At 35.3% G+C, this 18,632-nt stretch overlaps 2 protein-coding genes across 2 annotated transcripts; both read left to right on the top strand.

Annotated features, from left to right (window-relative positions):
* Window positions 1-4,913: 4,913 nt before the first annotated feature.
* Window positions 4,914-7,458, top strand: LOC117921516 (F-box/LRR-repeat protein 3). Its single transcript, XM_034839408.1, has 2 exons — window positions 4,914-5,642; window positions 5,751-7,458. The coding sequence occupies exons 1-2, from the start codon at window positions 5,078-5,080 to the stop codon at window positions 6,803-6,805; spliced, it is 1,620 nt and encodes a 539-aa protein (XP_034695299.1). The 5' UTR covers window positions 4,914-5,077; the 3' UTR covers window positions 6,806-7,458.
* Window positions 7,459-13,604: 6,146 nt separating this feature from the next.
* LOC117922559 (disease resistance protein At4g27190-like) lies at window positions 13,605-16,880 on the top strand. Its single transcript, XM_034840705.1, has one exon. It carries the CDS (start codon window positions 13,611-13,613, stop codon window positions 16,650-16,652), a length of 3,042 nt encoding a protein of 1,013 aa, XP_034696596.1. The 5' UTR covers window positions 13,605-13,610; the 3' UTR covers window positions 16,653-16,880.
* Window positions 16,881-18,632: the final 1,752 nt, after the last annotated feature.

The raw sequence follows: 18,632 nt of genomic DNA on the forward strand, positions 1-18,632 counted from the left end.
GTTTGATAAATTCCACACCACTTTATTACAATTTTCATTCAGGCAGAGCAAGTATGACACTTCCTTGTTTCTTTGAAAATTAGACATGGGTATTGTTGTTCTTTTGGTTTATGTTGATGATATTGTGATCACCGGTTCCAATTCTACTTTACTTGGTCAACTCAAAACCCATCTCTCCGAGTCCTTTCATATGAAAGATCTTGGGTCTCTCACATATTTTCTTGGTCTTGAGGTGCATCATAGTCCCTCTGGTATTTCCCTCGATCAACATAAGTATGCGAGTGACTTGGTGGCTACAGCTGGTCTACAAGGGGCTACTTCTGTTGATACTCCCATGGAATTAAATGTCAAGCTTCGCAAAGAGGATGGCGACTTACTTGTTGATCCCAGTTTATATAGGAAGTTGGTGGGTAGCCTTATTTATCTCACCATTACTAGACCGGACATTTCTTTTGTTGTACAGCAAGTCAGCCAGTTCCTTCAAACTCCTCGTCATCTTCATTTGGCTGTTGTCCGTAGGATCATACGCTATGTTCAAGGCTCTTCTATTCATGGCTTGTTCTTCCCTGCAAGCAATTCTACTCGCCTTGCTGCTTATAGTGATGCTGATTAGGCTGGTTGCGTGGATACCCGTCGCTCCATCACTGGTTGGTGTGTGTTCTTAGGTGATGCATTGATCTCTTGGAAAAGTAAGAAGCAAGACATAGTCTCTAAGTCATCTACGGAATCTGAGTACCAAGCGATGTCTCTTGCTTGTTTTGAAATCATTTAGCTTCGAGGTTTGCTTGTAGAGTTAGATTTTTCTAAGACCGATCCTACACCTTTACATGTCGATAATACAAGTGTTATTTAGATCACGACCAATCTTGTCTATCATGAGCGCACAAAGCATATTGAAGTGGACTGTCACTCTATCCATGAAGCCTTTGAAGCTCGTGTTATCACTCTTCCACATATTTCCACTGACTTACAAATTGCTGATATCTTCACCAAGTCTCTCCCTCGTCATCGACATTGCTTGCTAAGTAGAAAATTGATGCTTGTTGATCAACCTGCATCAATTTGAGGGGGGCTGTCAAAGGACAGCTTTGCTGTCCACACTTCTTTCCTTAGTTTAGCCCACACTGCTTTCCTTATTTTAGCCCACAATTGTTTTCTTATTTCTCCATTTATTATTCTGTATAGTTAGCATACATTATTTGACAGATTACAGTTTACATGTATAGGGCTAGAATCATGCAGGAATTTATTTGCTTTTATTTGCTTTCCATGTATAGCATCCTTGTAAAGTCTATATATAATATACAAAACTCAAGGTCAAGGTATTCGGCCATTCACACAATATTTTGACAAGCACAATAACACTACAAACCCATTTTTATATGGAAAACAAACACCACATGCTACCACCTCATCACCTAACCTCCATATTCACCACCATTCATGTTAAACCCTTTCATTTGTTTCAAACTTCTCTCCACCCTCCATATTTCTGCACCTCTATTCCTGTGAACATGAGTAAGAAATGGGTATATAAAGAAAAATGAAAACATAGGTGGCGACGAGCATGAGTGGATATGAAAGATATGGATATCCTTGGTGGAATGGGTAGTGGGAGGCGGCAAGGGAAGTGGGTTTAATGGAGGATGGAAATATGGTAGAGAGGGAAAATGGGTATGGTTATGTGTAGGGTTATGGGTATGAAATGGATAGAGGGTGACGGGTATGATGATGTAGAGGGAATGAAGTCATTGAGGATATGGGTATGGTGAGGAACGCATGGTTCGGGTGTGCATGAGTGTGAAATGGGTATAGTGGGCATGAAAGGTGGAAGGGTGGTGAGAAAACGAGTATGGTGGGTATGGTAATGGGTGTGAAGAGGTGGGAAAAGTGATTGGTGGAATGAACCATAGAGAGAGGTGTGCAAAGGATCATGCATGATGAAGAGAAATGGGAAATGTGGTGAAGTGATAGATGAGGATATAGATATGCAATGGGTATGGGAGACAAACTTAGGGTTCAGGTTACTAGTGTTAAGGGACTGGCTTGGGCTCACATTTTGCTGAACTTGAACTGCATCTTGTGCTTGACTTGAGCCAGAAAAGGAACCACCAAGATCGGAGACTGAATTAAGATCAACATCTTCCACTGGTGGAGCAGCATTCTGATTTAACTCAACTTGAAGTAAATCAGTATTAATCTCAACAGAATGCTTTCTCTTGTGCCAAAACTTGCTTCTTATCTCTCAATCTTAACCTTCAAACATTGACCTTTTACCATGTGAAACCCGTGGCCTCCATAGTTCCAGAGTATATATGTGGGTATGTCTCAAGATCAACTTCCTATGTTTGCAAAGAATGCCGAGTTTCTTAGGCTTGAGAGTGCGGGTGACAAGTGGCTTCACATACTCTTTCCTCTCAAACCTCACGCAGCTCAACAGGTAATTCACAAATTTAAAGAGAGGAAAAAAAATGTGTATGGAAGAGGTAATAACAGAGGTTAAATCATGGTAAATCCCAAGAAACAAATAGGAAAGTACCAAACAACAAACATTTTGAGCCTCATTTCAGATGTGAATCCATGGGCTATGAATATGAGGGTGACAGAGAGCATAATCATGATTCAAATGAACCCAAATGCATAATATCCTCAAGTGAAATCAAAGAAAATGATAGAATAGCAGAGCAGTCGCATCCAATCAGTGAATGAAAGCTAAAAACAATAAGGAAAATGCGTGAGGAACAATGTAAAAAAAAATGTGAATAGAAAATCCACAATGTTCACACCTAGGAAAGCTCATCTCTAGCAAAAATGAGCCAAAAAAAAAAATTGATGAGTTCCTTTCCTCCTGTTTTTCTCTCATTCTTCTCGCTATGTTTCTCTCTAGCCCCCTTGCCTAAAAAAAAACCACCTTTTTTTATTTTTCTTAGAAGAATCTCCTGTGTCCCTCCTTTTTGAAACAACTTACCATCAGTTGCTTTTCTTCCTATTTTCCATCCCGTTTAGCCACCCAAAAACAACTCATTCCCAGTCCTCTTTGGCTACCCGAGAATGGCTCACCCATCAGCTGCTTTCTTTCACTTCCAATCCTATTTTGGCTGCCCAAGAATAGCTCCTTCTCAGGGTGGCTAGAAGGAAAAATGAAGAAGAAATAAGAAAAGAAAAAAAACCAAAAGAAATGCCCTCCATCAGAAGGGGTCTACAATTATCAAATTGTGGCAAAGGAAATACAAGCACTTGGATGCAAATTTTATTTAATTAAAACTTTTTTAAATACCAAAATTATTCTTATTTTTAAAATTATAAAATATTCTGCTTTTTTTATTATTTATAAAATCCTTTTTAATATATGGTTTTCAAATACTAAAAATTTAATGCTTATACTAAACAGGAATGTAGCATATCTTAACACCTGAGATACTAAAACCACTAACAAAATTTCATTGAAAAACTTATGATATGTTTGGTTGCAGCTTTTCTTTTTTTTTCTTCTTCTTTTTTTTTTTTCAAAAAAATTGGTAACAATTTAGCCAGACAATTATAAAAAAATCATCCAAAAACACAAAAATTATCAATTATTTAATTTTAATTATATTATTACCAAATATATATATATATATATATTTACTATTGAAAGTTTAAAAAAAAAAAATAGAATTATCAATCTTTTTTCATCTATGATGCTGGAAGACTCCTCTATGCTAACTACTACTCCTTGTAAAATTAATTGGGAAAAGTAGGTTTTGACTCGCTAATTACCCCAAATTTTATATATCATTTTTATCTTTATTTATTAAAAAATATTTTAAAATATTCACTTTTTTATAAGTCGAATGATTATTTCTTGAGATACCTTTTTACTTGTGAAGTTAATAACACCCATTGACAATTATTATTTTTTACCGTGAGAACTAATATCAATAAAATAAGAAATTTTAAAAATTAAAACTAAAAAAGTTTAAAGGTAAAATATAGATATCGAGAAATAGTTGGAAATATAATGAGAGTCAATATTTTATTTTTAAAATTTTTAAGTTTTTTGGTTTTAATTGTATTTAATTTTTAAGTGTTTTCTTGAGGATCTTGGAAAATTTTTCCATAATCTCATATTATATAATAAAAATTTTATAATATGTCTATTTGTAAGGTATTTTTATCAAATTAAAATGATAAATTAATTTGTTAAGAAGCTTATTTAATATTATCAAGTAAAAGGGTATTTCAATAAATAACTATCTGGGTTATGAAAAAATGTATATATTTTAAAATATTTTTAAATTGATGAAGATAAAATTGATTTATAAAAGTTTGAATTTCTTTTTTTAATTTGAATTTTTTTATAAGTTTATTTAACATTATCAAATAAAAAAAGGTATTTCGAAAAATAAACATCTCATAAAAAGTACATATGTTATAAAATATTTTTTAAATGACTGAAGATAAAATTAATTTATAAAAGTTTGAATCCCTTTTTCTAATTTAAAATTTTTTTGATAAGTTTATTTAATATTATCCGGTATTTTAGGAACGGACTTATGAACAAGTACATATATTTTAAAATATTTTTAAATGAATAAATATAAATCCGATTTATAAAATATTGAATTCTTTTTTTTATTTTTATTTTCAAATTAATAAGTGAAAACCGACTGATGTCTAAAACATCTAATATTACCTTTTTTTTTTGGTATCTATACAATTATATAATTTTATATTAGATAAATAATTTTTTTTTATTTTTTTTTTAATATTTAAATTTTGAAATCAACCATAGGAAATTGTTAACGACTCTCAAGTCAAATAATTACGCAGCATACGAGTGCGGCAAGACTGGCCCACTTGTTTATTATGGTAAGGAATAAATGCAAATCCCAAAGCGAACTTACAAATGGGGTGAATTTGAATTCAAAATAAAGTGTGATCCGAATAAACAAAGAAATTTTCCTCCTTGCCAATCACAAGAGCAAATCATCTCATCGCAAGTTGGACATAGCCATCTTTCCATTCCCGTAAGCCCGCACCACGTCTCCCTCAAATTGCCTCTCTCTTCTCAATTCCTTAGAAATTCTTCTCTCCAATGGAGGACACATGTGTCGATTTGCCAAGCGAATGTTGGGAACTCATATTCGATCACCTCCATCGCCACCACCATCAATTCTTGGAACCGGTTTCTCTTGTCTGCAAGAGCTTTCTCTCCCTCTCCAACCCACTTCTCCTTTCCTTAACCCTCTCTCCTCACACTATCTCGGTCCTTCCAAGACTCCTCCTTAGGTTCCAGCGCCTGAAAACCATAGTCGCTGAGGAATTTTGCGGCGACCTCGATGCTCTTCTCTCCCAAATTGCCCGATCCCACTTGAGCCTTCAGTCCCTCCATCTCTCCAAGCAGAAATCGGCTCCACTGGAGGGTCTTCGGCAACTGGGTTCCACGATGAAGAGCTTGAAGTCTCTGAAATGCTACAATTTTGGGCGTTTATGCGATGGGGATTTGATTGAGATATCGAATTCTTTGCCATGGCTTGAAGAATTGGATATCAGTTATCCCACTGTCGAAGAAACAGGGGAAAGTGAAGGGCATATCACAGATGCTGGGATTGAGGCGATGTCTAAAAAGTTAAGGGAGTTGAGGAAGATTGACATTTCCGGTAATTTCTTTATTTCTGATAGATCCCTTGTTGCTTTATCGTCGAATTGTGTGTTTCTGAGAGAAATTGTAGTCCACGATTGCTGTTTCCTGACCCCGAACTGTATAGGTTTTGCCATCTCTAATAGTGCCAACTTGGTTTCCGTTTCGGTGAATCGACTGGACCTCAATTCTTCTCTTTTCCGGTCTTCCTTGCAGACCATTGAGAATTCCTTCATTTGTGCCAGAGCTTTATCTGTGATTGAATTTTCGAGTATGGTTATTTCTGATGCCCTTCTTTGTTCCATTGCCAAAGCACATCTTCCATTGAAGAAGCTTGCACTCTCCCATTGCCAGAATTTCACATTACTGGGGATCTCTTCGATTTTGCATGCACACCAATTTCTGAGTGAATTAGACCTTCGTGGGGCATATTTCCTTACCGACCAGTGTATGAAGGATTTGTCTGGGTATCTCTCAAATGTAACCTCTATAAACCTTGCTGCATGCTCTAAGCTGACCAATTCAACCTTCTTTATCCTCACAAAAAGCTGCTCCTCACTCACAGAAATCAAAATGGAGAGAACAAATCTAGGGGAAGAGGATCATGTCGTGGATTTAGTGAAGAATACTCGAATCAGGTCTTTGAAATTGGCTGGGAATGAGCGAATGAGCGATGACTCTCTTAGCAAGTTTGCATCTGTCTGCCCAAATTTGCAGCTGCTTGATGTGAGCTTTTGTGCTGGTATTACAGGAGGAGGCATTGCAGAAATTTTGAAAAGTTGTGATGATGTTAGGCATTTGGAGGTAAACTTCTGTGTAGGTGTTAAGAGTTTTGGTGCAGATTCAAAACTTTCCAAATTGGGGGTTTTGAAAGCAGCAGGTTCGGGGATTTGTGATGAAGGGCTGGTAATGGTTGGACAGACATGTCCTTGGCTCCTGCATTTGGACTTGCGGGGTTGTTCTGGAGTGTCAACAAAAGGAGTGAAGGAAATAGTGAGGAGCTGCAAGGGATTGAGGGAGATCAACATCAAAGGATGTCTTGATCTGAATGCCAAGTTTGTAGCTAGGATGGTTTTCTCAAGGCCTTCATTAAGGAAAATAATACTACCAATTGGTTTTTTTCCAGGTTATAACCAGAGGGATTTTCTCCTGCGCCATGGATGTTTAGTTTGTTGTAGTTAGTTCTTGAAGGGAGCAAGAAGAGATCTTTATTATTGAACCAGAAAATCTGTTTTCATTGCCGTTGTATAAGATTGTTTGGCTGAATAAAATTGCTTGACATTGTATACTATCATCCTTTTGTGCCAGTTTTCGGTTCCTAGTTGACCAAAGTAGAGGATGTTTGGGCATATAGAGGGCTGAATTATCCAGAAATCTTTCTGAGCAGCAGAATTACTTATCAATAACTAAGGACTGGTGATGATTGGAAGGCTACATTTTGGGTTGGTTGTTGCTTGAAGTGATAGCAGGACGTATAAAGGATGAGGTGGTTGATTTGAAGAGAATTCAGATAAATTTTTTGGGTTTTCATAAAGATAGATGTCCTAGTTTGAGTGTTGTTTTCAAGATCATCAGCATGTAACCATCTGGTTTCTTTCCTACTGGACCAGAGGAGCCTTTGTCCTGTGCCATGGATGTCTAGTTGGTAAAGCTTAAGCTTCCTAGAGGAACATGCAAAGCAAACAGTATTACCTCTGTTTTTCAGTTACTATTTTGCATAAAATTGTTGCAGAGAATCAAGATTTGTCCTGCAGGATACAACTACAACTGTAAGTAATCAGTATTTGAGTGTCAATCAAGATTTCTGTTTCAACAAATTTTCAAAGTTTTTCATACACCATGTTATGGTCAAGTGTGGCAGCATGCTTAGGAAACTTGAGGACTTTTATTAACACTATGTGAATTGAGTTGAGGTTTATTCTACTGTAATCTCCTGGAAATCAGAAACCAATCTGCAAAGATGCCCATAAAATCCCTACCAAGCTTTGTGCAGAACTCCCATAAAAGGCATGCATTAAGTGCGCTTAGGCTAGGCTCAAGGCGCAACCACTGCCTAGTTATAGCGCCTTGCTAGCCAAGACATGCGCCTTATTGATGAGGCGTGCCTTATTGACTTTACTCTTCTTATTTATTTTTTTGGTTTTGTTTTGTCCTTGAGGTGAGAAATTGGAGCCTCAAGACATATGAGTCTAGATCTTAGGATGCGTGATGGTTTTTGAAATTGCTGCTCTTCTTAACTTTTGCTTTTGGATGTTTGGTCATTTCTTCTGATTGTCTTGTGTTTGGCTACTCCAATGATATCATATGTATCTAATAAGGAGTGTAAATAATGTCAATTCAATCGATTTTTGGGTAAAAAAATAGACCAAACTGATATAATCGGTTTTATATGTGATAAAAACCGAACTGATTAGATTTGGAGTGAAAAATCGAACCAAACCAAGCTTTTTAAAATCATTTTGGTTCAATTTTTGTGAATCGGTTTCAACTCAATGCATTTTTTTTAATCCTTAACCTAGTTGTGATTTTGTGTTTATTTTAAGCTTAAAGCCTATTAATTTGAGTTTATATTAAGTCATAAATCTAGTTTGTTTTTCAAATTAATTGAAACCCACTTGGATTTGATGTTAAAAATATATTAAATACATTGAGAATTAATTTAACCATATATAAAAACAATGAATTACTTTAATAAAATCTAATAAAAAATAAAAAAATAAAAACAAAAAACAAAAAACTTATCAAATATCAAACAATTATATATAAATTTTAGAATATTGGTTTAGTTCGGTTTTTATAGGCTAGGAGATAAGGAAATTGAAAATCGAATTGATAGGTCGATTTTGAAAATTCTCAAATTGAATTGACTTATTTTATTATTGAAAACTGAACCAATATGATTGGTTTTGATTGATTTAAATCCATTTGTCAATTTTTTCAATTTTGCTTACACCCTTATATCAAACTCGTTTAGGTGTCATCTAACCATATTTCAAAATAGGAAAAAACTGTATATAGCTTTAAAAAAAAAAATAATTTTCTTGTTTTTTTTAAGCATAAAAAAATATGTATGTGTTTTCTAAAAAAACAATAAAAAACAAAAAATTAGAGTATTTTCTAAAAACATATTTTACTTGCTTTTAATTGTTTTCACTTGTTTTCTTAAAATTATTTTGAAAAATCATTATATAAATATGAAAATTAATTAAAAAGAAAACACCATAAATAAAAAAATATTTTTAAAAAATATTTAATAATATAAAAAACATGTTAATAACATTTCAAGTTTTAAAAAAATTATTGTCCTACATAACATTATAGGACTATTTTCAAAAGTACTTTTCAAACGAACAAGTATGTTTGAGAACAATTAAAAAAATAGTTTTATAATGTTTTTTAAAATACAAGTTTTTATTGAAATTTTTATTGAAATATGGAATGTCTGAAATATGTGTTTTTTTTTTAATGTTTCTAAATATTTCTTAAAAATAACTTTTTATATATAAAGTTTTAGTCCTATTTTCAAAACAAGTTATCAAAAATTGTTTTATGTGAAAAAAAAAAAAACCCCTCCAAAGATATTGATTCAATATCCATTGAATTTCTCATCTTCACCCTAGAAAGAAAAATGAGAATAAGGTACTAACGACCAAAATACAAACTAACAACTATAAAAAAAGCAATGACACCTAAAGACAGGTGTGCCACAACTTGATTGGTCATACTTTTGGATACCAAACTGTAGACCCCCTTTGAGGTTGGGATACCGGGCAGCAATTGAGGAGTGGGGGCCCTCTTCTCCCGAAAAGACTGACAGCATGGGCATGGCAGAGGCCATGCTGGAGTTTGAAGAGCCCATACCTGCTGAGAGATGAACAAGGAAGCAGGTAATGGCTTGCCCGGGAAGGTAGGAATCGGCTGGAGAGAAAAGGGAGAGAAAGGAGAACAAGAGGGGGAATGAGGTGGGGAGCTAAGCAAGAGACAAGGGGAGCTCGAAACCAAACAAGCACTTGTTTGAAAGGAGGATCAAAAGGTAAGTGCAAGCCCTACGACTCTGTTTTCTTGATTACCTTACCTTGCTCCTCACTGTTTTTTTTTTTTTTTTTTTTTTTGCATTGTTTGGACTGAGTGTGGGCTCAAGGCTATACTCTTGATTTACTTGCTTATCTTTGAGAGGATTGTAGGCTGCTTGTTGTTGTTTCATATTTGCAATTTTTTTTGTTGTTTTTGTTTTTGCTAAAAGATGATTTCACTCTGTTTCGCCTTTACTGCTAAGTGCTCGAAGATCATGCTTTGTTCCTATCCGAACTGGTCTCCCCCACTCGATCAGCCTGCTCACTGATAATCCATGCAGTAGAGCTTCGACTGATGTCCTGTGCTCTTTTGCTTTGTCATGCTCTCTTTCTGGAGACGTTTCTTTGCTAGGGTTTTCCTCTGTTTTCTGTTTTTTTATTTATTATTCAAATGCATGAGCCACAAGGAAGGAGGTCATGAGCACTGTTGAGCCTAGGTAGTTTGCCTTCTGGATCGATTGTCGAGTCTAAATATACTCTGGAGGTAAAACAGTGAAGAGAGAAGGCAGGTAGAGGCCTTGACACAGCTTAGTGGGATGCTTCCCATTGATGCCGAGGAGTCATTCAGTGCATTTTCATTGGATTCCTTCGTGCTAGTGCTTGTGGTTTTGCCCGATCATGAGAGCAATCTCGATATTATGCTTCTTAGGCCCGGGCATTGATCCATTAATGTGATGTATTGTTTTCTTCATGTGTAATTCATCCCATTATCTCCATGAACGTATCCATGTTGATATCCATTTTTCCATGACACCCAACAAGCCCATCCTCCAGGTTCTACGCACAGGGATACCCTCATATCCTCTCACCCACATATCCATCACCAAGACCCGACCTCCATTTCTTCTTCATGCCCATCTTACTAACCTTCACACTCATCTTTCTCTCTCTACACCACGTGCCACCTCAAACTCGTTTTCTTCACTCCCCAACCCACTTCCTTCCTCAATCCTCACACATGCATAGCATTCACCACTCTTCACACTCCCCGAACCTGCAGCCATCCACTCATCACGCCACCAGCCGCCATCACCCGCTTCGGCTATGCGGATGTCTGCACCAGCCACCATGGCAGCAATGTCTTCTGAACGCTGCCATGGCTCCCCTCTTCATCGCGCCGCCGCAACTCCTCTCTTCATCACGCTGCCATGGCTCCCTTCTTCATCACGCCGCCAGTGGTGGAAGGCTCCCTTCGAGGTGGATGCGCGGGCGGAGAGACAAACGGAGAAGAGAACAGCTGCTTGAGTTTTGGATGTCATTGGACTTGGGCCTGGTTGGAAGCTCAAGCCCAGTTGCATTAGTGAAGGGCCTCATGCCCCCCTTTACTATTCACTCTCATAGCCCAATACCCATGGGCCTCACCTGAAGGATTTCTTCCACCTTGGGCCTGCCTTTGAGTGCATCCCGTTTAGCATACTCACCTAGATAGACAAGCCCATTTGGCTACTTCAGCTCCAAAATAAATTTTCAAACTCCTAGTCTTAGTAACTTATTAATGTATTCATCCTTTTCTTCTTGTTTTTTTGTTTTTTTTACATATTAACTAGTATTATTATTATTATTAGCGGATATTATTATTATTATTATTATTATTATTATTATTATTATTATTATTATTACCGGATATTATTATTATTACTATTATTATTATTATTACCATAGTCATTATTATTATTATTAAATTCAATTTTCCGAATCTTATTATTGTTATTATTATTATTATTATTATTATTATTATTATTATTATTAATTCAATTTTCCAAATCTTATTATTATTATTATTATGATTATTATTATTATTATCATTATCATTATAAATCTATATTCTCGCAGTTTAATCTCCTAAAGTTCATCTCTTATTATTATTAATTCAAACTCTCAAAATCTTATTATTATTATTATTATTAGTTCAAACTTTCAAAATCCTATTATTATTATCATTAATTAGAACTCTCGAAATCTTATTAATATTATTATTATTATTATTAATTCAAACTCTCAAAATCTCATTATTATTATTATTATTAATTCAAACTTTCAAAACCTTATTATTATTATTATTATTAATCCAAACTTTCAGAATCCTATTATCATTATTATTATCATTAATTCAAAATTTCAAAATCCTATTATTATTATTATTATTATTATTATTATTAATTCAAACTTTCAAAACCTTATTATTATTATTATTATTAATCCAAACTTTCAAAATCCTATTATCATTAATTCAAACTTTCAAAATCCTATTATTATTATTATTATTATTAATTCAAACTTTCAAAATCCTATTATTATCATCATTAATTAGAACTCTCGAAATCTTATTAATATTATTATTATTATTATTATTAATTCAAACTCTCAAAATCTCATTATTATTATTATTATTAATTCACACTTTCTAAACCTTATTATTATTATTACTATTAATTCAAACTTTCGAAATCTTATTGTTATTATCATTATTGTTATTATCATTAATTCAAGCTTTCAAAATTATTATTATTATTATTATTACAAATTCAACTTTCAAAAGTCTATGGTCTCACAGTTCAATTTCCTAAAGTCCGTTTCTCATTTTCTTTAACAAATTTCAATTTAATTACCAGAGCTCTAATATTTCAAATTTAATTCCAAATACTCCAATTTTCAAATAAACTCCAATAATCCAGTTTCCACCCGAATAGTTTTAATCCCCTTTCAGTCCCTAAATAATTTTATGGTCTTCTTGATTTCACATAAGCAATAATGGTTCCTTCATAATTCTAAAACACGGGATTTGTGAGATTAGTTCGTGGGCAATAAATCGGGCTTTGCTAGGGAGGCCCAATGTTTGATCCCTATTGACTGTCAACTGTTGTGCTTAATATATTTTGCTTGATCTTCATTGTGCACTCCGATATGCATGAGCTATAATTTGTATTCGTTAATTGTGTACTAATCTCGTTTCTTGATAGCGCATTGTGACTCGTGGCCCAGGTATGCATACATTTCCGTTTTGATCATTCTCTATGCATGTTCCGATTTTCATATGTGCATGACTTGACTTAGGCATCCATTGACTTTCTTATTGATTGCCACGATGGCTTCATCCTAGCAGTAGAGACCCGACTTTAGGGACTTAGAAGGGTACTACGGTCTTTACCGTACCTTCCCGATAAGTAACCTGACCCCCAAACCCGATCTGGTTTTTCACAGACCACCTTTTCCAAAATAAGGAGTCACACTTAGGGTTTTTATTTCTTATTTTGTTTACCCTTTAAAAATAAAACAAAAATAAGTGGCGACTCCAAGTCATTTTTAATCAACAAAATCAATTTTTCAAGTAAAAATCGAGCTCGTCATCGAGTGGGAAACGCATTGAGCCGAAATGCGGGGTCCACACAAACCCTCCAAAATACACCCACAATGAATAAAAACCCCATTCACCTTACTCATCTAGAGACATACTAGGAAAATTTGGTTAGTGTAAAATTTTGAAAAATGAGAGGAAAAAATGAGAGGGAAAGAAAATAAAAAGAAAAGTAGAAAAATAAACTAAAATTATATTTAAAATTAATAAATTATTTTTATATATTACTTTAAATTATTTAATTTATTTTAACTATTTTATATAAAAATTAAATAATTTGAAATTATATAAGCTTTTATGTAATTTTAATTATATTTAATTTTTGAAAAATATTTTCTATAGTAAAATCAATTATGAAAAAATCCTGAACAATTTGTTCTTTTCTTACTAGTTCCCCTAACCAAACATAGGGTGAAGAAAATAGTGATCCCTACCAAGTGTTTTCCAGTGTCCAATAATCAAGTATTTAAGCAACAATGAGAATAGTCAAGGAAACTTCATTAAGCTGTAACCCTCTGTCTCTCATGATCTTATCAAGGAGAAGTCAATCCAATAACATATGAATATTCAAAGAAGACTTGCTTCGGCTTTAGCTGTCATCCCTCATAAACCGGGAAGACTTTCATTTCTTCTGCAAATTCTAGCCTTCAAAGTATTCAGCTTCCCTTGTTACCAAAGCTCAGCCATGGAATTAATAACTTCTGTGCTGGGTTCACTACTTGCAGAAGTAGGTAGACATCTTTATGGCTTCATTTCTTCTGGAATTAGGAATTCCAGGCTGTATTTTAATGATCTGGAAAAAGAGATGAAGCTCCTGACAGACTTGAGAAATAATGTGGAAATGGAGGGTGAATTGGTTACAACCATTGAAGCAACTGAGTGGCTTAAAGAGGTTGAAGGGATTGAGCATGAGGTGAGTTTGATTCAGGAAGCTGTAGCAGCCAACCATGAAAAATGTTGTGGGGGTTTCTTGAATTGCTGTCTGCACCGTAGGCAACTGGCGAAAGGGTTCAAGGAGGTGAAAAGACTGGAGGAAGAGGGCATCAGCCTGCTAGCTGCAAATCGAATACCAAAAAGTGTTGAGTACATCCCAACAGCACCAATTGAAGACCAACCAACAGCAACACAAAATTTAGCCAAAATAATGAATCTGCTGAATGATGATGGGGTTAGGAGGATTGGTGTTTGGGGCATGGGGGGAGTAGGTAAAACTACTCTCATCAAGAACTTGAACAACAAGCTCAGGAATGCTTCGTCTGCGCAACCTTTCAGCATTGTCATATGGGTTACAGTGTCGCAGGAGCTGGACTTGATAAAGATACAAACACAAATTGCTGAGAGGTTGGATTTGGGGCTGATTATGAATGGAAGCAATAGGACTGTGGCTGGTAGGTTGTTCCAGAGACTGGAGCAGGAGAAATTTCTCCTCATTCTGGATGATGTTTGGGAGGGAATTGATTTGGATGCTTTGGGAGTTCCTCAGCCTGAAGTTCACGCGGGTTGTAAGATCATATTGACATCTAGACGTTTTGATGTTTGTCGGGAAATGAAGACAGACATTGAAGTTAAAATGGATGTCCTCAACCATGAAGAAGCTTGGAAATTGTTTTGCCAAAATGCAGGGGAGGTAGCCACATTAAAGCACATCAAACCATTAGCAGCAGGAGTGGCTGAAGAATGTGGTGGGTTACCCTTGGCAATAATCATCATGGGAACATCTATGAGGGGGAAGACAAGGGTAGAGCTATGGAAGGATGCATTGAACGAGCTTCGAAGATCAGTACCATACAACATCGAAGGGATCGAGGATAAGGTTTACAAGCCCTTGAAGTGGAGTTATGACTCATTGCAAGGTGAGAGCATCAAGTCTTGTTTCCTCTATTGCTCTTTATTTCCTGAGGATTTCTCAATCCTAATAAGTGAGCTTGTACAATGTTGGCTTGCCGAAGGTTTCATAAATGAGCAACAAAACTATGAGGATGTAAAAAACAGGGGGATTGCTTTAATTGAAAATCTGAAGGACTGTTGTTTGTTGGAACATGGTGACCATAAGGACACCGTGAAAATGCATGATGTAGTTCGTGACGTTGCTAAATGGATTGCATCCAACTTGGAGGATGGAAGTAAATCCCTTGTTGAATCAGGGGTTGGACTTGGCCAAGTTTCAGAGGTTGAGTTATCAAAGCCTCTCAAGAGAGTTTCTTTCATGTTTAACAAAATAACAAGGCTGCCTGAACATGCTATAGGGTGTTCAGAGGCATCCACTTTATTACTACAAGGTAATCTACCCCTGCAGGAAGTTCCTGAAGGATTTCTCTTGGGATTTCAAGCACTGAGGGTCTTGAACATGAGTGGAACCCAGATCCAGAGGCTGCCTTCTTCCATTCTGCACCTTGCTCAACTTAGAGCTCTTCTTTTGAAGGGGTGCCTTCGTCTGGTAGAATTACCCCCACTGGGAAGGCTCTGTAGATTACAAGTACTTGACTGCAGTGCTACTCTGATCAATGAATTGCCAGAAGGGATGGAGCAATTGAAGAAGTTAAGGGAGCTAAACCTATCACGCACTATCCACCTGAAAACCATTCAAGCTGAAGTTATAGCTGGGTTGTCTAGTTTAGAGGTTCTAGACATGACAGATAGTGAATATAAATGGGGTGTGAAGGGAAAGGTGGAAGAGGGACGAGCATCATTTGAGGAGCTTGAATGCCTTGAGAAATTGATTGATTTATCCATTAGGCTGGAAAGTACTTCATGTCCTGCTCTGGAAGATGTCAACTGGATGAACAAATTGAACCGATTCCTATTCCATATGGGTTCAACCACTCATGAAATTCACAAAGAAACTGAACATGACGGAAGACAAGTAATTCTCAGGGGCCTCGATCTCTCGGGAAAGCAGATTGGATGGTCAATCATCAATGCAAGTTCTCTGCTCTTGGATCGTTGCAAGGGATTAGACCATCTGCTAGAGGCCATAACCATTAAGAGCATGAAGAGTGTTGTTGGTTGCTTCTCTTGTTTGAAGGCACTTACTATTATGAATTCTGGCAGCAGGTTACGGCCAACAGGAGGATATGGTGCTCGTTGCGACCTATTACCAAATCTAGAGGAAATTCATCTCTGTGGTCTCACAAGGCTGGTAACCATTTCTGAACTAACTAGTCAGCTTGGACTAAGATTCTCAAAGCTAAGAGTAATGGAAGTGACCTGGTGTCCCAAACTAAAATACCTTCTTTCTTATGGTGGTTTCATCCGAACATTAAAAAATCTGGAAGAAATCAAGGTAAGAAGCTGCAACAATTTGGATGAGCTCTTTATTCCTAGTTCAAGGCGGACTTCAGCCCCAGAACCTGTTCTTCCCAAGCTACGAGTAATGGAACTGGACAATCTTCCCAAGTTGACATCCCTTTTCAGAGAGGAGTCATTGCCACAGCTGGAGAAACTTGTAGTGACTGAGTGCAGTCTTCTGAAGAAGCTACCTCTCACCCTCCAAAGCGCAACTTCCATGAAAGAAATAAAAGGAGAAGTTGAATGGTGGAATGAGTTGGAGTGGGCTGATGATGCTATCCGTTTGAGTCTGCAGCATCATTTCAATTCTTAGAATAGGCCCCGGAGAAGAAGGCTGTTGGCACCTCATTGCAAATATAAAGTAATGATGATGGGAGAGATGACATGGGCATAGAAAGCTACATGAAGAGATTGGAACTGCAGGCTCTCCAAGGTTTCAAACAGCTCCATATATACGAGTGGTGGTGTAAGCATTCATGAAAGTGAAGTTGTAGAATAATTAATGTACATTTGGCTATTTCTGTCCCATGTTGATTCTACTGTAGGCAATTTTTCTTATACACAAAAGCTGTGAATATGATCCTGATCCTGCAATATCTTCCAACCCCACCCCCCTTCATTTGTTTTTTCAATCATCCAAAAACATTATAAACTTGTTGGAAGATGTGATTGGTTTCCATATATCATTGAAGAAACCCCCATCCTTTTCCAAGTTTCATTTGATTCTGCTGGAAAATATTTTAATTTGGTGTTTAATATCAAACTTTAAAAATAACATTTAGGATATGAAGAAAAATATATATCTTGATTCACACTCCTAAATTCAATGTGATTTGAAGTTCTTCAAGTAACCGTCTTGAATTTCTTTCAATAATTGTCTTCAATTCTTCTACCCTTAATAAATATTATGAATTTCAAAATAAGTCTAATTTGATTTCACAACAAATATTATGGGAAAATGAATCAACAAATTTTAAGAAAAGAAAACTTAAGCTTTCAAGAAAAGGAAACTTAATGTGGTTGTTAAGACCACTTTAATTTAGTTCTAACATTCTCCCACTTGATCTATAACAATGACTTTAAGTTTTTTTTTTACTAGATTCATTAAGTGGTTATCCATAATAAAAATTACTTCAAATTCCAAAATTATATAGCTTGAACAAACAAACTGCTAATATGAATCATGGTGGTCCGACATTACATTTTTAATATAATTCCAAATATACATCATAATATTAGTAATTTTCTTCTTCGAACAGCCTTTGATGAAGAATTTTGGTTAAAATAATTCTATTATATCCACAAACTTCAATGACCCAACTTTAATGTTAAATACATGTCAATTCTATTCCGAATATTATTCCATCAAAATATGCATATAATAAAAACATGATAGAGTAGAATCATTATGAACAATAAAGAGATCTCAAAGTATCTCAATAAAAAAATTCTTTAACAAACTATGAAGACCCATATTACAAGAATGTTCCTTAAAAGGTCTTTTGCTTCAATGCTTTAGTTGAAAGGTCTACAATCATTAAGTTGGTATTGATGTGTTCAATTGACACCATTTGATTATATACTATTTCTTTCATAATAAGATATTTTATATCAATAGCCTTTGGTACGCTTGAACTCTTGTTTTCAAAGAAGAAAACTACAACGAAATTATCACATAAAATTCTCAATGGCTTTGACATGGAATCTTAAATTTCCAAGTCTTGAGATGAAGTTCCTCGACTAAAATACCTGAAAACCGGTCTCATAACATACAACAAATTCTGCTTTTATAGTGAAGGAAGCAATTAATGATTTCTTTGAATTTTCTATGAGTTAATTCTACCGAAAAATAAGACTTACCTCATTTCAAATGAGTAGGTAAAACAAGTAAATACCAATTTCTTAAATATACATGACAACCTTGAGTTGATGTTGTCTCTTCATACCCAAGTGGAAAAGGTTGCAATTGGCGTTGACATATCAAATGCTCTATTTTCTTTCATTGAATTCAAGGACATAGAATATCATACTCCAACGAACAATCTCATTGGTATGTGTGTGTATAATAATTATTAAACTTTATGATGCTAGAATAACACATTATAACAAATTTCCTTTTACATTTATCTATTCTCTCTCTTCATCTCTCTTAGGCATATTAGATGTCTTTATCAAGGTTGATGCAATTGTTCCTATGAGAAGAAAAGGAACCGATATTGAAGTCTATAGTCGGAATGTCACCCTCATCAACTTAGCGTACTACTTTTTAAAAACTTTAGAAAAAACAAATTAT

The sequence above is a fragment of the Vitis riparia genome, chromosome 9 (assembly GCF_004353265.1).
Source record: "Vitis riparia cultivar Riparia Gloire de Montpellier isolate 1030 chromosome 9, EGFV_Vit.rip_1.0, whole genome shotgun sequence".
Classification (NCBI taxonomy): domain Eukaryota; kingdom Viridiplantae; phylum Streptophyta; class Magnoliopsida; order Vitales; family Vitaceae; genus Vitis; species Vitis riparia.